The sequence below is a fragment of the Phocoena phocoena genome, chromosome 19 (assembly GCF_963924675.1).
Source record: "Phocoena phocoena chromosome 19, mPhoPho1.1, whole genome shotgun sequence".
NCBI lineage: Eukaryota > Metazoa > Chordata > Mammalia > Artiodactyla > Phocoenidae > Phocoena > Phocoena phocoena.
The window spans coordinates 12,982,501-13,004,523 of NC_089237.1; the positions used below are offsets into that span (position 1 = coordinate 12,982,501).

General features: G+C 50.6%; 1 protein-coding gene across 1 annotated transcript in view; it reads right to left on the reverse strand.

The window, feature by feature from the left end:
* Nucleotides 1-22,023, reverse strand: part of B3GNTL1 (UDP-GlcNAc:betaGal beta-1,3-N-acetylglucosaminyltransferase like 1) — a 109,512-nt gene that overhangs the window by 43,070 nt on the left and 44,419 nt on the right. The window contains exons 6-7 of the mRNA XM_065897474.1: nt 18,768-18,833; nt 8,745-8,840 (exon numbers count right to left, since the gene is read on the reverse strand). Of these exons, the coding sequence (XP_065753546.1) occupies nt 8,745-8,840; nt 18,768-18,833 (162 nt within the window). The remainder of the gene's footprint in view (nt 1-8,744; nt 8,841-18,767; nt 18,834-22,023) is intronic.

Here is a 22,023-nt window from a genome sequence, read left to right on the forward strand (position 1 = left end):
AAAAGTACTTTTGGGGCTTCCCTGGTGGCACAGTGGTTGAGAGTCTGCCTGCCAATGCAGGGGACACGGGTTCGTGCCCTGGTCCGGAAGGATCCCACATGCCGTGGAGCGGCTGGACCCGTGAGCCATGGCCGTTGGGCCTGCGTGTCCGGAGCCTGTGCTCCGCAATGGGAGAGGCCGCCACAGTGAGAGGCCTGCATACCGCAAAAAAAAAAAAAAAAAAAAGTACTTTTAAAATTTTATGCATGTTAACCGATTAGAATTAGGTAAAAACCATTGAGCTGTGAAGGACAAATTTTTAAGGGAAAGACACACGGAGTTGAATGAATATGTGAAATGTAATTGGTAGACCCAGGTGGGTTCTAACCGCCTGGCTGTAGAGACTCCACTTGGATGACAGGAAAGGTCTTTCAAAGCAGCTATGACAGAGTAGACACAAGAGTGGGGTCAGGGGCACGTGGGAGGCCCGGTCCCACGGGCAGAAAAGAACCCGTGATTCCACCTCATGCCCTGCCTTCTCGATTGGCCGAAGTTACCTTCACTTAGTTTTGCTAGATATCTTCAAATGCGTGGGTCACACAGATGGTTGGGCCTGGAGTCTGGCTGTAGCTGCTGAACCTTTGCATTTTACCAACAATGAAACTGAGCGCTGGCTGGAGGGGAGACAGAGGCCAGGGCCTCTGGGGCAGCAACCTGAGGGGGGCTGGGAGGGGGGCGCCCACTCCAGCAGGGACCCGGGGAGCAGGACACCAGCGCTTTTTCACCAGGGCCGCTGTTGACCTGCAGTGTGGCCTGAGCCCTGGACCTCATGAGAGCCTCCTGGGCCAGCTGGCCCCTGCCCCACTGTGGCTCTGACCCCACAGGGTGAGCCTCTGCCCTGTTGCCCCCCCCAGGGGTGGGTGGGGGACACCTGCGTCCCTGCCCTGGCTCTCAGCCACTCAAGAGCATCCTATCAAACTCTCCTGCTTCTCCTGGGTCCTTGTCATCAGAGAAGGATCGTGTGGCTCCCCACGCAGATCACCAAGGTCGGCACTTCTGTCAGCCCGCTTTGGGGAGGCCGCGGGCGGGTCAGGAAGCAGGGAGGTGGTGCGGCTGACCAAGACTGATGTCCCAGAGTGGAGCTGCTGGCTGCGGGGGTGACTGCCTCAGGGTATAAGCTGAGGAACGGGCTGCCGACAGCGAACGTTCGGCAGTGGAGAGGGTGCAGCTGCCCTGAGGGCCCTGGGGTCTCATGTGAGTGAGGAACATGGCGCAGCCTCCGGACCCAGCACGCACAGTGGGGACCTTCACGGGCTCGAGCAGAACCTGAAGTGGGGATCTTGGGTACACCGTCCAGGAAGGGACGAGGGGCCGGGATGCGCACGAGACCGAGCCACGAGGGGGTCATCCAAGGGCATGCACTGCAGCCAAGGGGGAGGCACATTCTCTGCACTTCTGGAGCCCTGAAATGTTTCAGCTTTTAAAAAAGTTACCCTTTTTCTGTTTTTTAAAGAAAATGTATGTGGAATGGCAAGTACAGAGGAGATGGTCAGGGGCTGCTCTTGTTAGGGGAGGGGTGACCAGAGTAAAGGGTGGCTTGGTCCCCTCCGTGGACAACTAGAACATCAAACACACACACGAGTGTCCTTCAGCCGGGCCGGACATGACCCTCTCAGTACCCAGGGCAAGCCCAGTGGCCTCGGGAGATGGAGACAAGGGGACGAAGGACACAGTCGGGAAGTCAGGGCCGTCAGGATGTCGCAGGTACTGGATTAGAATAAAAACATGAGCGTCTGGTATTTCCCGCTGCTGCACTTCTCTGTCTTCTCATTTTGAGAGGTTATCTGCCCAGAACTTCCTCTGTCTCAACTGATGTGAGCTTCAATCTCTCTGCTCTTCCTGGGGCCTTTCTGCTCCTTTGCTGTTGCGGCTTCATTCAAGCACCAGAAGCTGGTTGAGTGCGGTTGCCCCTGTCACATCCCATTGTACACAAAGGCCTCTCCGTTGTTTTCCTTGCTCCCTAATTGAGTGTTTCTATAATTGAAGGAAAAGGAGGCCTGTGCTCCTTGTGTGTAAAGCACTTATTCTATCTCCCCACTCCTTCATGGGCTGCTTCTGGCCTCCCTCCCAGGTTGGAGACCTGCTTCCTAGATCTCATATCTTCCTCCTCTTCAATTTGCTTCTTAATTTGATGGAATGTCTTCCAGTAAATTTCTGAGAAAGCTTTTGTAAGAGACAAATATTTTGACTCCCTATATGAAAAAGTCCTTGTTATATTTTCACACGATTGACAATTTCGTTAGGCATAGAATTCAACATTCAAAACCATTTCTGTGAGAACTTTGAAACTTGTGTCCCAGTGTCTTACAGGTTCCACTGCAATTGCTGAGAAATCCAAGACCACATTTGTTCCTGCTATTCTCCTCTCTGAACTGCCCAAGGGCTTTAAATCCTGGGCAGGGTCTTCTCTCGTACCCTGGGCAAGATACCCAAGGGCCCTTTCCATCTGGCAGCCCACATCTTTGGTTCTAGCAAATTTTTCCAAATTATTCTTAGCTAATTTACTCTCCTCCACGTAAGAAGAAATCTCACTATGCTGGACTGTGCTGTGTCAAATCAGCAAGAGCTGGGCACCAGTTTCTCAGGGGCCCCTTCTCAGTGTGAATCCAGGTTAGAGCTAGACCCGAGCGGAACCTGCCTCAGGTTGGGCAACAGAATGAAGGAGGACCACTGTCCCAGAAAGTCATGGTGGTCAGGTAGGGGTGACGGGGGTGACACAGGCAAGGTCCCCGCCCAGAGGCCAGCATTCATGAAATGTGGGTGGATCTTCATGTTCTTTGGGGACAGAAGCTCTTGTTCTCAGGACGCTTCTGGACCCCACTCTACGCACCTGTTCACCTGTATTCTTCATCATATCCACGACAGTAAACTCTAAACATACGTGAATGTTCCTCCGAGTTCTGTGAATGGCTCAAGCAAATTAATTGACAGAGGAGGGGGTCGTGGGAACCCTGATTTATAGCCAGTCAAGTGGAAGCACAGGTGACGACCTGGACTTGTGATTGGGCTGAAGTGAGGCAATCTTGTAGGACTGAGCCCTTAATCTGTGGGATCTGACGCTGTCTCCAGGCACATGGAGTCAGAACTGAGTTTTTTAGGACACCCGGTCAGTGCCTGCTCAGAACTGAAGAACTGCTCAGTATTTGAAAAGGCAAAGGAACTAGAATAGCAAAAATAACTTTGAAAAAGAAGAATGAAGTTGGAGGAACCACATTAACTGATTTCAAACTTCCTCCACAGCTACAGTGACCAGGAGAGTGTAGCCATGGAGTGACACACAGATCAATGCAACAGAATGGCCCAGAAACACACCCACACGAGCACGGCTGACTGATTTTTGACAAAGGCCAAAAGCAATAAAGGAAGGTAGTATTCTCACCAAAAATGGTGTGAAAACACTTGGACATTTGTAAGCAAAAGAAAGGAAGAAAGAAAGAAAAAGAGCCTTGATCCAAACCTCGCTCCTTACACAAAAATCAACTTAAAATGAATCATAGCTCTAAGTGTAAAACGTAAAACTATAAAACTTTAGGAGAAAATCTTTGTGACCTATAGTTACATAAAGCATCCTTAGACATTGATACCCAAAGCACAATCTATTTAAAAAATAGATGAGTTGGACTTCACCAAAATTAAAAACTTTGGTTCTGTGAAAGACTCTTGTTAAGTAGATGAAAGAAAAGCCATAGATAAGGAGAAAAGACTTGCAAACACACCTAACAAGGGACTTCTGTCCAAAAGGAAACTCAAACTCGATAGCAAGAAAACAAACAATCCAATAAGAAAATGGGCAAAAGATCAGAACAGACGCTTAGTGGATGGTGCATAAGCACATAAGAAACTGCCGTTAGGCAAATGCAAGGCAGAGCAGTGATGAGACATCACGGAATGACTGGCATGAAAAATCTGACACCACCAAGTGCCAAGAGGGGAAATGGCGCGGCCACTCCGGGAGCCTTGCGTGGACTTCAACTTGAACACAGATGCACAGTCCCAAACCCGGTGCTCACAGGAAGTGAAGCCTGTCCATCAGGGTCTCAGCGGCCCTACTTGTCACAGCCCCACAATGACGGGCGCATCCCTGCAACTGGACTCTCTCAGCAACAGGAGGAACAAACTATCATCTCAAGGGCACAATGCGGAATGAAAAAGGCGTGGTTCCACTGACATAACTGCCTCAAACGACAAAACTCCAGCGAAGGGGACAGAGAAGTTGTTGCCAGGGGCAGGGGCAGGGGCAGGACAAAGTGTGACTAGCAAGCAGTTTCTTTGGGGTGCAGGATAGTCCCAATATCCTGACTGTGGCAGGGGCTGTGCTGATGCAGACGCGTGATGAAATTCCACAAACCCCCCACCCCTCCCCAACAAGAACGTGTGAACTCCGAGCAGGGTTGTACCAGTGTGCACCTTCTGGTTTGAACATCATACTGTGGCTATGTTACGAATGGGGGGCTGGGTGAAGGGCACAAAGGAACTCTACTATTTTTGCAACTTCTATGTGAGTCTGGAGTTATTTCAAAATACACAATTTTTAATTGGTTAGGCTTTGTAAAATGACTCTACGATCCGGTGGGGAGGCAGTTTCTCTGTGCAGGTACCAGGAGCCTGGCCTCCAGATTAGAGGCAGGAATAACATTCTCAAAGAGTTTCATCAAAAATATTCAGGCACGTGTTAAAAATGCACATTTCCAGAGCCACTAAATCAGAAACTCTATGGGAGTAGATGAGGGATCTGCATTGTTTTCAAGTTTTTGAGCTATTTTATGATCAAACAAGTTTGGGGAGTGCTGGTTTAGGTAAAGAGTCTGTACTTACAGAGGTAAACTTTAATTATCTAGAAATTTTGCTAGTCTAGAGTCCTTGGATACTGGATAAAGTGAGAGTTTGTGCATTAGTGCTGGCAGGTGGGTTGTACATTTTTCCCATTTACGTTCACGCCAAGCTGTTCAGACGCTGCGGGCAGATGAAAGCTGGGTGACACCCTCCCTGTGGAATGCACGGGGCCACGAAGGAGAGGCTGTACAGGAAGGGGGGCTGTTCTCTTCGCTGCAGCCCTGTCCACATACCACTGTGTCCTGTGGGCCCAGGGGCAGGGGACACAGACCAGGGGGGACCACCAGGGGCTGTGGAGGAGCCAAAGTGGGTGTCCAAACTCTATGGGCCGAATTGTGTCCCCCAAAGCCCACTGCAGCGCTAACCCCCCAGGCGACTGCATTTGGAGATGAAGCCTTTAAAGAGGTTTTAAGGTTAAATGAGGTCATGGGTGGAGCCATGATCCACGAGTCACCGGGAGTGAGCCATAGAGGAAAGGCCCTGTGACGACTCGGGGTGGAGACGACCGTCTACTCGCCCAAGAGAGAGGCCTCAGGAGGAACCACCTGCTGGCACCTTGATCTAGAACTTCCAGCCCCCAGACTGCGAGAAATAGCTGTCTATTGCATTTGTTATGGCAGCCTGAGCAGGCTAAGACACCAAGGAAGCACAGATCCTGGAGAGAGGTGCAAGGGCAGCTGGGAGCAGGCGTGGAGGACAAGGACCAGGTGGGGCTGGGCTGAAGGGGGCGCCTCACCCACTCCTGCTGTCTTCCTTCCGCTGTGAACCTGAGCACATACTCCAGGGAGCCAGGGCTGGGCTCATTGGCCTCGGTAAGGACCCAGCCACCCATGCAGGCTGCCAGGGCCCCCAACCCCTCCTTGGAGCTGCCAGGATCCCCCAGGGGCAGCCTCTGAGGCAGGGGTGGGGTCTGGCCTTGCCTCCCCTTGCCCCCCATCCCCATCCAAGAGATTCAGGTCCCTTGGGAACAGCCCCTCGCTGAAGGTGTAAAGTGGGCACTGCCTAAAACAGGTGCATTTTCAGGCTGGCACAGGCTCCAGGTCATTTGTCCAGACAACTTTCCACCTCTTGGTTTATTTGGAATTAGCAGAGTGTTAATTTTATAGTACTCTGATTCAACTTTGTGCATGGTGGGTATCTAATCATACATTCAAGTAGACACACAAATATCAAACCAAATTACGCTGTTCTCCACCTCACAAATGTGACTCAATTTAGACTATGAACAAAGACGCCACAGAGTGCTGGTGATTTCTGGGACTGTAACAGTTGAGGAATGGCTTAAGTAAGAGATACCTTCTTTCACTTTATTTTGAGAAACTTTATACTTTAATTCCCCTGACTTGCTAAAGAAAAACACTGTTTAGGAAGCCCCTACCTTAATTATTTCTATGACGCTTAACAGAAAACAGTTAAGTCTGCCCTCGGCTCAGAACTTGTATTTCTGGCTGAGAATGTGCTGCATGTAAATTATACCCTCAGTGTTCAGTCACACAGTTTCTGTGTGACTCACGTTCTCCCAGAAAATCCAGCACATGGCAGAAGCCAGCTCAGCAGTTTCTCTCACGCAGCCACCTCTACACTTACTCACAGACCCTCTAATACTTGGGACTGAGGTGAGCGTTTCCAGAGCCCCCTTGCAGGTGCAGAGCTGTGCATCTGAGGGGGACCCAGGGCTGACCGCAGGCCAGGGGATTCACACTCAGTGGGACATTTTAATTTCCCAGTTAGGATATGAAAGCTCTTACTAGCTCTTCACTGAGGCGGCTATGATTCTTTGTTCTGAAACCATCAGTGCATGTCCTGGGAGGGCATCTGTAAACAGGTGGTACATCCCAGAGCCGTGACCCGCGGCTTGGACCTGCTCCACAGAGGGAAGGACCAGGAGAGGGATGGCGACAGGAGTCACAGACCCAGTGCTTATTCTCCATGCGCCAATGATGGTTCGCACACTCATATCCAAATGCCAACTGAGATGCAAGCGGTACCCAGAGCTTGTGTACCCAGAGCCCTCGGCCCTCTTCCCAACTCGGGATGCTAAGGTCGAAGGCTTCTCCTTCAGGTACCTTCACAACCTGGAGAGAAGACTCCCTTCTGCTCAGAGGCCTGAAGCTGTTGTGGACTCACAGCTCCACCAGCTCGTATGCCCCGCCGCGCAGAAGGACACCCTCCCGACAGCTCTGCAGCAACCAGACGCTCAGTGGCTGTCGGTGATCCAGGGCCGCTTGGTGCAGACGGGACAGAGCTGCAACCATCCCGCATGACTGTCAACATCAACCCGTGAGCTCCCGCACCAACAGCAGAGACCCTGCCAGCTCCGAGGAGGCCACGTGGGCCACATACACCGGCCCTTCTCCTTTCCTCATGGCTGGGGGAGCAGCAGTGACTGAGCCTCCCCAGTGCCCTCACTGCCCTCACTCGTTACTAGTGCCCCTATTATTATTACCTGTTATTAGTGCACCACCTGTAGCTATTAGGCCATTACTGGAATATTCATCTCAAAATGGGAAAAGTAAATCCAAATGCAAAAGTGCTTTTTCTGTGTGTGGACCAGCCTGAACGGCATAGAACTTAAAAGCTGGTGAAGTCATTTTGATAACAGAAGCAACTGGCAAACCCAACACTGAAGAGGAAAGGGTAAATAATCTTGGATTATCCAAAGAAGCACGTGAAACAGCCCCACAAGAGGAAACTCTCAGGGTTTCTTCTGAGTCACTTTGAGTTCAGTGAACAGAACACCTGATGCCATAATCACAAGCAGCTCTAATTTCAGAAGCTGATTATCATTATAAATCATTCCATTATACCAAGATTTCAGTTTTCAAAATTCAGAGTTTAGAAAAAAGCACTTCATTATATGGCAGGATCACAGGAAATCGCAACGTGGGACAGACCCCAGCACCTCACTGGGGGGAGAATGTTTCCAGGCCTTCTAGAGCTACTTCCTGGTGGGCTTTGGGGGGCTGCTCCCCACTCCTCACCCTCTGGCTGGGGCCCCCACCCTGAGGAGCACATTTCGCCGGTCTTGGGTGGGGGTGGGGGGGCGGGCGGGGTGAGTCCTGGGAACAGCTCGTCCAGCAGGAGGAAGAGTCTGGAGCATCTGCCGTCGGCGGGGCACCAGGGCTGGGCCAAGAGGCAAATGCAGCACGCCTGGGCCCACCCCCAAGAGCCGGGGCTGTTTTAAGTCTCTGTTTGGGGTGATTTGCTATGGAGCATTAAGCGGCTGCTGGCACGCTGAGGCAGTGGCTGGTTTTCAAAGGTGGATGAACAGAGGATCTTTGGTTCTTGTCCTCACTCAACACCTCATCAACACACGGTCGTGGACCCACCCGAAGTCCCGTGGGTTTCTGGACCCCACAGCTGAGACCGAGAACCTCTTCCTGGCCTCCTCCCCCAGGCCGTGGCCCCGCTCCTGGTGGCTTCTAGTCTGATTTCAGCCCACGCCCTCTTCTAGCTCCGAGGGCTCCTGATGTCTGCTGACCAGCTCCACCCAGACGGTGCATCTCAGCTCATTCCCCCAGACCCGGCCCCCCTCCAGCTGCCCTGCTCGGGGACGGCCCCGCCCCACCAGACACTCAGGCCTTTCCTGGACACCTCACCCCCGCAGCAGCTCAGTGCTGCCCGAGCCCTGGCCTCCTGCCCTCTGGATCCGTCCGCCTCAGCCTACGCGCCTGGCCTGCGGGTGCCCTGCACACCTGCCCTCTGGCTCCAGCTTCGCCCCAGGCCGGGCTCCTCTGAAACGCTGTCCCCCTTCTCCAGGGAGCGCCTACCTGGACTGTGCCTTGCGCCCAGGAGGCAGGCAGACACAGGTGCTAAGAGCATGAAAAGCCCCTCTCGGGGAGGCCGGGGCCAACTGCAGACGGCAGGCGTACCTGGGTGAGCAGCTGGTCGGGTGCCAGATGGTTGATCCACCGCGTGTATCGCTCGGTGGAGTTGGGGGGCTCCCTCCTCACTTGGCAACCGATAATCTGTGAAACAATAACAGATAGGACTTAAAATAAATCCACTGCAGCCATTGGAACAGCCCCGTTTCTCAATAACTTTCTCCTTCCAGCCTCTAAATAAACAAGAGTCGCAGCCCTAAGAGCTCACTTCCCTGGCCGCCTCCCTCTGTCTAGGCTGCCACAGCAGCCCCCCACCCCACGACGCCACCAGACGGGCACACCCCATCCCAGGAAGAATCTGCGTTAGCTGCCCTCTAAATCCTCTTCCGTACCCTGCATCACCACCTCCTTCCACCCTTGGTCCTGGAACCCGGCCCTGCCTCCTCCTGGCCATGGACACGATCCCCTCTCCGCATACCCAGCTCCGCACGCTGACTCCCGGCAGCCCTGTCCTGCTGTCTGACAGTGCCCCAGCACCTAGGGAAGCCCCCCTGCACATTCTGCTGGGGTATCTGCTTGCAGCGCGTTTACACATCTCTAAGACTGCTCAGAGGTAAAAAGGTCCAGCCCTTTGGTCGGTGAGGCAGGTTTGGAGAGAGGCTGGTTCCTGCCACAGATATCAGGGGTCCTGATGCTCAGACACCAGCAGCCCCAGGGCTCAGAGGCAGGGAACGGGCTGGTTTCTGAGGGAGGGACCCCTCGCAGCAGCAGGAGGGGGCCTTTCTCCTCCTTTCTGGCTTGGGGAGGGCAGCCGGGGTGCCCGTGGCAGCAGAGAGCCTGCCCCTTGGTGAGGGTCCTGTAAGGCTCTCAGAGGCTGGCTGGCCTCGGGGAAACGACACTAACCTCTAATCCCCTGGCTGTGCCTTCTCCACCTCCCTGACCGCCGAGGAACACGGTGAGGAAGGTCAGAGTGGTCGGCAAACCTATATCACTGCCCAAGTGACCTTACTGAGAAACTATCAAAAGTCACCCCACAATATTTGAGTTTCTTAAATCTTGCTCTAATATACACAGCACTACACATGCTGATTAATTTATATTAATGCAGTTATGCTACTGAAGAGTTGTGAGGTTTTTGCTTGAATTTTGTTGTGTGCTTGTTTTTTGTTTGTTTTGTTTTTAGTGATTCAGTTATACATGTATCCATTCTTTTTTAGATTCTTTTCCCATATAGGTTATTAAAGAATATTGAGTAGAGTTCCCTGTGCTATACAATAGGTCCTTTTTTGTTGTGTTTTTTTTAATTAAGCTTTTTTTTTTTTGAGAAATGGTAGATTCACATGTAGTGTTAACAAATAATACACAGAGATCCCATGTAGCCTTTACACCGTTTCCTCTAATGGTAACATCTTGAAAAGCCAACACGTGGCCTCCACTGGGCTGAGGGACCCTGGGCGTTTCCACGGCCACAGGGACCCCTCGTGGTGCCTTTATAGCTGCGCCTCCCCCCCACACCCAGCTCACAGCCGTGAACCTGCTACTGCAGTGCTGTAATTCTGTCTTTTCGAGAACATCGCATAAATGCAATCACACTGTGTGTTGCCTTTCAAGATTGGCTTTTTTCACTCGGTGATTCCCTGGAGATTTGTTCCTTTTTTGGCTGAAAAATACTCCACAGCTCAACCCTCTACAGGACACCTGGGCTGTTTCCAGTTTGAAGCTATTATTATTAGTCTGCTGCAAACACTCACACAGGGGTTTTTGTGTGAATGTTAAGTCTTCGTTTCTCTGGGATAAACACCCAGGAGCGTGACTGTGGGTCGTATGGTAGTTTCATGTTTAATTTTTAAAGAAACTGCTGTTTTCCCGAGCAGCTGCACCACTTCCATCCCCACGGCAGCGTGTGTGACCAGTCTCCCTGCATCCTTGCCCTGTGTTTTATTCTGGCTTTTCTGACAGGTGTGTGTGGTACCTTGTTGTGGTTGTAATATGCACCCCCGGTGGCTCAAAAGGCTGAATCTCCTTCCAGGGACTAATTTCTCATCTGCCTGACTTTCCAGGGAAGAGTCTTTCATGTCTTTCATCCATTTCTTGATTGGGATAAAACATACTTGGCCATAGGTCTGTATTCTTTTTACATACTGCTGAATTCTATGTGTGAACTTTGCATATATTTCTCCTAAAAACACATACAAAATTCAGCTGTAAGTTAGAACAGCCCTCGAATGATCACCTTGCCCAGTTGCGAGGTACCACGCCCGATCTGACCAAAGCGTATTTTTTGAAGCTGTCTATTCCATCTGTTCTCTGGCCTTGTTGACACTGTCTTGCATTCGATTGCTGAACAGGAAAGATTTTGAGTCAAAAAACAAAAATGTGGATCAAAGCTGTGAGGTAGAAATCCTGTTTCAAAAGTATTCCCAAACATGAAGATGAAGAGGCTTAACTTCTACACAAACACCCAGGCCCCGGCCTCATGACTGCTGCGCCATGAACAGCTGCTGGGGGCGGCAGACCAGCAGAGTGCAGCCCAGTCCAGCCCGTGCCGAAAGCCACACTTGCAGCCAGACCGTGAGGGGCGGCAGACGTGGTCTTTCTGGGACATGAGCTGACTTGTGCTATTTCCACGGTGAGTGCCTGAGCCCCTTCCCCAAACCTCCTCTTCCATTCTCTGCCTCTGATGAAGGGTGAACCACGCTGGGTGGGGTCTCACATGGAGGAGGAGGATTAGGTGAACACGAAATGAAGCTGGAGCTTTGGGGGCTGGCTGTTCTTTGAGGCTTTAAACACTGTGAGTGCTGGTCTACAAAGAACCAAAGTGAGGATATTTTGTTTGCCTTAACATGTTTTAAAAGAATGCTGGCCTGGACCACAGGGAAGACAAAGGCAAACCATAAAAAGAGGCACCTGCAGTGGGATGCCGAGCTCCTCTCCCGTGCTGTCTGCCCTGCCCTCACGCCAGACCACTGTGGACACCAGGCCAGCACGGTACCTTGTACACAGTCGGTGCTCAATAGACACAGGCTGAATGAACCCCAAGAGTGGGAGACTGAAAAAATTCTTGAAGAAATAATGGTCAAAATTTTTCCAAATTTGATGTAGGCTGTAAAACCACATATCTCAGAACTTCAACAAAGCCCCAGCAGAGCCAACCTTTAAAAAAAAAAACAATTCATGCTTGTACATAATAATCAAATTGCTGAAAACCAGTATTAAACAGAAGATCTTAAAAGGAGTCAGAGAAAAACACCTATTACACACAGAGAACCGGATATAAGGATGACAGCAGACTTCTCCACAGAAGCAATGGAGACCAGACAACGGAGAGACATCTTTAAAGAAAGAATGACTTCAACCTAGAATTCATTAGCCAACTACTATAATTTTAAAAAATTAAAGCAAAAGAAATACTTTTTCAGAAAAACAAAAGCCAAAATTATTCATCACAAGAAGACTTAAATTACAAAAAAAGATGAAGGAAGCTCTCTGGGGAGAAGGAAACAACCTGAGCTATACCAAGGAATGGCAAGTGGCAATGACGGTAAACAGATGTGTAAAAGCAGAAGACATTTTTCCATGTGCAACTTCTTTATAAGATAATTGACTTTGGTAAAAATAAAAGCAAACACTGTGGAGTTTACAGCATAAACTGTGTGACAGGATGTGATTTTGTAATCTTCTTACGCTCCATGTGAGATGGTGCCATTTAAGTGCCATTTATTTATTAATAAAAGTGCCATTTATTTAAAGTAGCGTGTGAGGGGTAAGATGCAGACCCTAGGCCAACCACTGAAAAATAATGAAACAAAGAGGGATAGCTGATAAAGCAATAGTACAGATAAAATGGAATCATAAAACAAAACTAAACGAAAAGGTAGGAAAGAGGAAACCAGGAAGAAAGAGGCTTGAGGTAAAACCCAAGCCGGGAGATGAAAACCAATTACATGCAATGCAGAAGGAACAAAGTAATAAAAAGCAAAAGTCAATAAAATAGAAAAGACAACAGAGAAAACCAGCGGGGCAGGGAAGGGACAAGAGTGTGGCCGTGTTAGGAGGTCTGCCATTCCGGGGTGGCTTGGCTTGGACGTTGCTGGGATCGGCACCCATTTGCAAGATCTTATTCAGAAACTGGATTTTTTAAACTTCACTAACCTCAGTTCTTAATGGAAATGAGAACTGTTACCGCACACCCACACAGCAAACTCAAGTAGGGAAGTTATAAAATGAACCTGGGACCCGGCAACACAAATTCTGAGAGGAGGGCAGCCCACCCTCCCCACCCACCATCCTCATGGTGTTGCTAGAGGGTTCCTCTAAGCAGGGCTTTCAGAACCATGGTCTGAAGATGAAAAAAAAAAAAAGGTGGGGGGAAGAGAAATGTAAGCCTATAATTTTATCAATTAGTTATACTTATGAAATTAGTTCCTAATTTATATTTATGCATAAAGATTACTAAAATATAAATTAAAATTAGATTTCATTAACAACTCCTATTTGTCTTATGGACCCAATCCTTAAAATACTTCAAGTGGATACATTTAGGAATGGAAGCAATGTTTTAATATTTTAAGTCAGATTAACAATTTTCCTTATTTCATACTCCCAAATGCTTCTTGTCATCAAAAATCTTTTCGAAAAAATGACTTATCGATCAACTTCTACTTACCTGGACAACAATTGCCACTAGGAAATAGGGCCATTCAAACACCTGCTAGTTCCTGAGAGGCTCACCTGTGCTTACTCGTCTGGAACGGTACATGTCAGATGTGGCTGGGGTGTGTGGAGGCCACACTCCACAAAACCTAAATGCACAGATTGTTTTTCATGTGTGGTGGTCACATCAACGTGGGGCAGATGTGGAGGAACACAAGCTCTTTTGCTGTGATTTTTTTTTTTTTTTTTTTTTTTGCGGTACGCGGGCCTCTCACTGTTGTGGCCTCTCCTGTTGCAGAGCACAGGCTCCGGACGCACAGGCTCAGTGGCCATGGCTCACGGGCCTAGCCGCTCCGCGGCACCCTCCCGGGCCGGGGCACGAACCCGCATCCCCTGCATCGGCAGGCGGACTCTCAACCACTGCGCCACCAGGGAAGCCCTGTGGTTTTTAACCTGAGAGACTACTCCAGACGGTAGGACATGAGCTGCCCTCATCAGCTCATATCTCCCAGGCATCCTGCTCCAGCACGTTACTCTGGACTGGTTCCGTCTTCAGCAGGGCCCTTGCAGCCTCCCCGCAGCCCCCGTTCACCCTCTCCTCCTCCTGCCTCACGCCCACCTTCCAAATACCAAGCATTCCCAGAGACCCATGCCTGGCCGGCAGCACGTCCCACCCCCCAGGCTCTATCAGGGTCAACCGTGGACGCAGAACCACCACCACCACCCCCCGCCCCGCCACCTGCAAACCCACCCCTGGGCACCGTGGGCCAGGGGCCTCCCCAGCCGATCTCTTGTGCTATGAGGCAGAGTTGGACCACAGGGCCCAGCACCAGGTTCCGTCCTGAGTGACTGAGCAAGGCCCCCATCGGCGCCCCACTTCTCCCAGCCTCCGCTGGGCACATAGACGGTGCTCGCTCCAAGGTGTGGTGAGGACGGAGCTGGAAGTGGTGCAGCGTCCACCGGGCTTTAGATGCTGACAGCAGACCCACCCGCCTCCAAACCTCGTGCCAGCGTAAGCCCCTCATCGGCGCCTCAAACAGCTGTGCCCTCTCTGCAGCGCCTGTGCCACTCCCAGGGCACACGCTCAGCCTGACCAATTCGGTGCCGCTCAGTGGACAGAGGCGCAGCAGCGACACTCAGGGCGGGAGGAGGCTGCGCTGAGCGGAGATGAGGTGATGGCCCTGGCGCCACCTGCAGGCAGAAACGGGTCCACAGCTCCCGCTTCCCGCTTTGCGTTCCCACCAGGCATGGTGGGCACGAGCCTGTCGCCGACTCCGAGCCAGGCCAGGTCACTGAGGACCCCTCCCGAGCCCCCTGGAGACTCACATCGGGGACATAAGGAAGTCCTGCCATCGGCCTGTCCTGAGGCCACGGGGAGGGACCCACCCACGTGTGCTGGAAAAGCTCTGGGGTGCCCTGTACCTCCGCAAGGCGCTCCCCGCCTCCTTCCCACCGTCATCCTCAACACCTCCATACTCCTGAGAATGCAGAGCTTCTCACCTCCACCCGTGCGCAGGTGAACCCCCAGGGAGGGGCCCAGACCAAACACAGCAGCTTCCCTGACCCCACCCAACTCCTGTCTCAGAGCGGATCCTTGCTCCAAAATGCTCAATAAGTGGGTGGAGAAATTCTACACCGGTGACGCCTGACACGTAACATCTCAGAAGTTCTGCAGAGAATATGCAGCGGCACAATTTATGGAAGTTGCCACCCTCATAATTAAATGGCTTTCTTGTAAATGGCCTTAAAGAAGTAATGACCAAGGACAAACATATACTTAGCATTCATTTCATTCTTTCCAAACAATGTGATATAATCAACAAAACCACCAACCAGCAACTCAAGATTTTTGTAGGTCATGACTTTTAAAAAACCCGGCACTACAGCAACAACCCTTCTAAAGCTGATTTTGTTCTGGTGCAACAGGACTGTTCGGAACCCCTGGTCTCGCTGCAAACCTGTGATGCCGGAGGGGGCACAGGTGCTCCAGCGCTGGGAGCAGAGTATCAAGTGCACTTAATACAGGTTAGCAAGAAAAGCTGTAACCTAGAACTTTATAAAGGCACAGCCAATGTGTTTTAATTAAGATTAACTGACACTGTCTACATTTTTTCCAAAGTCCTTATATATCCCTAGATTTCGAGGTCTTTGAACTTACACATGGAGAACCACCAAAAGTAACTTCACATGTGAACCAATCACACACAAAAAAAGGGGGCGGGGGTGGACAATGTATCTGAAAGTATCTCACTCTCTATAATATATACACTTGTTACAAAATTCTTCAGACAAAATTCTTTTTTCAATGTAGAATATATTCTAAGTGCTTGGAAACTGTGAAAATCAGCCCTGACCATTTCCAGATCTGGGCCAGTTCTCAGACTCAGACCCACCACCTGAAGGAGAGGCCCCACCCACGAGGATGGACCTGTGACGGCAGGGGAGGTGCACCGAAGATGCAGGATCTAAGGCCGGGAGGGGACACTGATCATGTGAGGCGGCTGGACACAGGGCCCAGGTGACACCAGACCCATCACGCCCACTGGAGTAAGGGTCCACAAGTCAGGTAATAAACTGGGCTCATGGGCACACAGGTCCCACCAGTGACCACTTCCAGGTTCCTGAACGTGTAACCAGAAAGCACAGGCTTAGCACCCAGCTGAGCCTCACACGGGTTCCCTGGGGTGTGATTAGGGGCTAGTGTAAGACAAGGGGCAGGTGGAGGCCATCCCAGCCTCGAGTGTAAATCGAACACAATATCACATCCTGGGGAAAAAGCAGACACTGGGCTACCTTGGAGGCTTGAAGGAAGGGGGTGCTGGCCCCCACACACCCCTGCAGAAGCAGACGTCCCGCGCACATGCTGCATCGGCGAGTCAGCACTGGGACCCTTTCTGCTGTCTTCACATTGCTCAGTGGTCTGCACGCTGGACATTTTCGTCGTGCTGGCCACCGTGTTGAGGACATCCTGTGGCACCTGATGAGCAAGACTTTTGGTTCCAGAGGTCTGGGCACCGCAACACTACCTCTGAGGTGAGGGACCATGAAGAGAGAGGCACAGGACTTGGCCGGTCTCCTTGGGCCACTTGGGGTCCTGTTCACCCTTGACCATAGTTAAGAGTGGGGTCCGAAGAAGCACGGGACTGCCATCTGGCCCTGAGGCTGCAGAGTCCTGGAGGAAGCTGGTGGCAGTCGACGATGTGGAGACCTGCAGCCCCAGCGGGGCCGTCACAGCACAGACCCCAGGACCCTGTGGCATGGAGCTGGGGGCCATTCAAGGTGGCGTGGCCAGGGCACCACGTGGCCACACTGCCCACCAGGAGCTGGGTACTGTCAGACCACCAAGGCATGAGCTTGAGTGGCCTCACGGCCATGAAGACCACTCCACGGGTCACCCACCCATGGCTCTGACCTCTCCTTCAGCTGCACCCAGGGCCTCACGGGGCTGGTCCCCAGGACCCAGTGACAGAGCAGGTTCACAGGCAGGCTGGCGTGGTGCGCTGGCACAATGCCAAAAGGGACTGATACTGCAGCCCAGCCCCATTCAGGGCAAGGACACACACAAGCCCCCAGGCCCTGGTGAGTGAGCAGGGGAGTCTGCTGGGAGGAGCAGACCTGTGAGACGCTGTGGGTGGACCTGGGGGCACTGGGGGTGGGCGCTGGGGTGGGCATTGCTGGCTTGTCGGGCCAGAGAAGAGGCTGTGGGCCCCTCCCCGAAGGCTGGTCTAGTTACTACCACTCCTGACCTTCTGGTCAAAGAACGGACTCTGGGCCCTAGGGGACCGGCCCAAGGATTCCAGCAGTCCTGGTGAGTCAGGTGACACCAGCCCCCCGCCATCAGACCCAGAGCGTGCAGTGGCCCCCATGATGCTACCTCGGCGAAGGGCCACTTCTCAATAAAGAGGCGGCTGGGCACTTCTGAACCTCCCTCACATCTAGCCTCTGGAAGCTCCAGCCTGAGAGGCAGTGGAGCGGCCTCTCAAGAAGTAGCCGAAGGCCATTTTTATCTTCTTACAGGCGTATTTCAAGGACAACGTTTAAATTTAAGCAATATAAGGGCAATTACACTTCTGAGGATAAGAATCCTCAGCATCAAACTTAAGGTTGTAAAACGTCACCTAGTCCATGAAAAGACAACAACGGCCCTCAGGCAGAGTGCCTAGGTTTGTTTACATGACAGCCAAGTCCCCAGTCACTGTCAGGTGTGCAGGGGCTGGGCAGCTGGAGACACAGCATGAGGGGCTACATTTCCTAGAAGGAGAAAATCAGTGGGCTAAATTCAGAGCTCCAAAATAAGGGGCTATTGGAAGAGAAAGAATTCATCTTGGGTGAACAAACGTCCTTCAAACTCCTTGAGAAATTGTATCTGAAGGAAGTGTATATTTGAGCCTTTGTCTTAACTCAGTACACGTTTCATAGGGTCCACTCTCTGAGCCCTGAGCCCTGTGCCACGAACAGGCTCTTTCCTTCGTGAAGGCCCAGTGGCCAGGCAGTCAGACCCCAAACACAGTGCCCAGAAGCCCATGAGAAATGCAGAGTCTCAGGTCCCACCAACACCTGGGATCAGATCCCAGGGGCTCATGTGCACTGGAGATGCTTTAGTGTGTGGACATGGTTGGACATGGCACTGCAGCAGAAGTGAGCAAACCTGGAGGCTGTTCCCAGGCAATCAGACACCATGTATCTTAAGACAGTTCCAGACCTTTCTCCTTCCCACTTTCAAAACCAGTGATCACCACAATAATTCAAAGATATTTTTACTAAAATTTGAGCATAGAGATCTGAGCAGTGGGCTCTGTGGTCAGACACCAGCTCTGGGGTTCAACCACCTGGGCCACCCCCGACCCTGAGTCACACGGGAGCGAGGAATCCACGGGCCCGAGATGCTCCCCCAGGTCCAAGTGGCTGGGAGACGCTCCCTGAAATGGGGCTCCTGTGGGGGGAAGTGAGCTCTCACCCAGCGAATGCCAAGGAGGATGGGTCCTGGAGAGCCTGGCTCATGGGGGCCAAAGGGGAAGCCAGTCGAAAGATGAGAACGTAGTCTGAGGTTATGTAGCTAATGGAATTTTTTTTTTAACTGATACATCCTACAGCTCTCAACCTGTGTTTTCATGTCCAAGGTACACAGCTTCTCAAATGCTGATAAAACCAAACTAAACTAAACCAAACCAAAAAAATACTTTGGACCCATTTGAAAGTAACCACTGCTACCCAAAACAAGAAGCACATTTTCCTTCAAAGGAAAACACCCTTGAGGGCGCAGACACACCAGGCACACATCATTCTCCAAGGGGGCAGTCTGATTACAAACTGACTCTTCCTATCCTAAGGAAGAATCTTAATCTAAAAAGCTGTAATGGCAGTTCTACCAAAAGGTGTAACAATGCAGCAGAAACATGCAGAAACATCCGTACTCACACTTGTTGGGTGTCGCACAGCGGCTGCGTGTTGCAGCCTCACCCTCTGAGGCATCATCACGTCATCCTGCAGGAGAGAACACATTTTAAACTCCCTGGAAGCAACTCTGACAAACAAGCAAGACAGACAGCCCGACAGTAAAGCAGGCAAGAGACCAGAAAAGGCAGTTCAGATGCTTCACAGCAGTCCATGACCCTGTCAGTCGACCGGGAAACGGGAGTACCCAGGCTGCAGTGTAGGACAGGCGGGAAATTGGACAATTCCGGCCAGAACTCACACGGCTGGCAGGGATGAGGACCTGGGGAAGAGAGTGGGGCACGTCCAGAAAGGTGGAGACTCAGATCCCTAAGACCTAATAACTTCACCACATGGGCAGAAAAAGTCTTACACGTATGTACCAGAAGAGATATACAGAACGTTCACCACAGCATCATTCAAATCGGGGAACAGCCCGATGTTCACAGATACCAGCACAGATACATAAATTGTGCGCATTTCTACAGTCAAATACCATTCAAGTGTGAAATTAAACAACAGCTACACACAACATAAATGAATTGCACTGACATAACGCTCAGTGAAAGAGGCAAGACAAAAGAATATACATAGTATTATTCCGTTTATTTAAAACTCAAAATCAAGCAAAACTGACCGGATTATTTAAGAAATATACACTTAATACGAACTATCATAAAGAAAAGCAAGAAAATTATAATCCCAAAGTCAGAATAGTGATGACTTTGTGGGGAGGGAGTCAGGGTGTACCTCTAAGGTATTAGCAATGCAGTACTTCCTGACTGAGTCGTAGTTACACATGTATTTACCTCCTAATTAATCTTTGAAGTGTACATGTATGTTCTGTGTATTTTTCTATAGGTACGTTCCATCTCACAACTTAAAAAAGTGCTTTAAATTGATAAAAAATCAAAAAGATTTCAGTGTTTTATTTAAAGGTACAAATATGCCCACTATGTCATTGGGAGGATAAACTGAGCAATAAGATAAACTAAAAGAGCTGTATTTATATCTCTTATTTCTGCAAAATGGCCTCATGAGCATTGTGCTAATCAAACGAGCTGTGGATGAAGTAAGCTGAGAGGAAGCCTGTGGCTAATGTGAGGAGGTGGGGAGGGAGGTGCTGAAAGAGGAGGGGGGGAGGGGGAGGAGGGGAGGGGGAGGAGGGGAGGGGGAGGAGGGGAGGGGGAGAAGGAAGGGGCAAGGGGGGGAGAAGGAGGGGCAAGGGGGGGAGAAGGAGGGGCACAGGCAGGGCAGGGGCCCCTCCAGGCACAGCAGCACCCCCAGCAGGCAGGAAGCAGGTGTGAAGGTGGGAACAGAAATGCAGGGAGGAAGCTGTCAGAACAGGAGCAGAGAAGTCAGCTATTCCAGGCCTGAATCCTTCCCTGGCTCCCATCAGGAACATGCTTGCAGGCATGTGCATGGTCAGCCACAGCTGGGAATCTTAAAAAGGAAAACAAGGAAAATTGAAGCAGAAAAGGGTGGGTGATGTGAGGAGGATAAAAAGAAGTTATGCTAGAGTTTAGCCTATTTCTCTCCCACAAAGGGTATAGCAAGGCAGCAGGGCAGAGACAAAAGCAGGGAAATTTCCCTGAAAGGGAAGGTCTATTGATCAAACTCTTGAAAAACGGCCCTGTGTCTGGTGGCCTCACGCAGAATCCTACAAAGTTCTGAGGTTTCCTAAACCAGTCCCGACTCCTGGTTACGTGTGGGAAGGTGCACAAGTCTGCACAGGACCAGGCTAGTATTTCAAAGAGAAAGTGGGGAGAGTAGAGGAAGCCACAGTCGGGGTCAGGGTTAGGGTTAGTCTCTGCTCACAGCGTGACCTCCTCCAGGACGCTGTGCAGTGGCACCACCACACATGCAAGCCCCACTTCCTCCAAACCCAGGCAAGCACCCCAGGAACCACACCACAAGCCTTCTGGCCTCTAATTCCCACACTTATTCAGTGGCACCAAGATGTCCACTGGGATGGGGCATCTTGTGTGGACCAGCTCAGCTCCTGTATTTGGCTGGACTTAAAAAATATTTGTAGAACAAATGAAGTGTCTTCTCAGGACTGAATTGTATTTTCAATCCACCTCACCACTTATAAAACACAACACTCTTTTTTTGATATTTATCACATCTTCTATAGTTGGGAGACAGAGCAGCTAATATTATCCCCATTTTGTAGCCAAGGAAACCAAGGTTTGGAATCGCTACGGAACTCATCCAAAATCTCATAGCAATTACATGTCAGGGTTAAAATTTGAACACAGGATCAACGGAGGGTCCAGTATTACAGTTCAAGGATCTACGTACGCAAAAAGCAAAACTGTCCAGAAAGTCTTAGCTCTCAAGAACATTCTAATATAGTCTTTCATCACCTCGTTTACCGGAATCACCTCTGCTGCTGGGTGTCTGAGTAAAGTGAACATCTGCAAGTATGAGGAGAATACAGAAGACATTTAACACACCCCTGACCATCAGCTGAGAAGGTCAAGGACGAACACATGGCAAAGTGATAGCGTAACAAAGTAACAAACTGTCTCAGCGGCACAGTGACTCTGCAGATTATAGATAAGCTCCTTGTTCTCCCAAGACCATTTTGAAAGAGGAAAAAGTTGCTGAAAGATGGAAACATGAAAAGATCTTTATTATACATGAAAAGTGATGCGATATTTTAATAACAAGCCCAGATGTGTTTCTGCTTGTGGGCTGTGATCCCACCACCTTTCACCGGAGGCCATGCCTATCAGCGCCCGTCCCAGGGAGGGGCCTGCCCTGGTCAAGGTCACTGTGCTCACAGCTGGTACCCCATACCAGGAGCTGGTTTTAATAAAAGTCAGCTGGTATCTGAAATGCAAATAGGAGGGGGGCCTAAAGGATGGATACAAAGGGTCATCAAGCATGAACTGCAAAAGCCCAGAGTCTGCATGTCCTGATCCCAAGGTGTATCTGAAGATGGACTATCCTTACTACAGGAGGGAGGGTTCAAAACCTCCATATTTATTTGCCTAAAGTGTGCAGGATTCCACCATGATAACCAGGTAAGAAATGTTCTTGGCAGCCAAGGGAAAAGAATTTTAATGTATTATAAAAAATAACACTAATTCAAGATGGAACACTGTTTCCTTTCTGACCATAAAAATATTGGGTAGAGAAAAACTAATCTAGCCAAAGAATTTCAGAGTTAAAAGAAACCTGCATCTTTGAGTTCTGCAGCTTCTGAGTGGAGGGTGGTCCTGAGGGACCGAGT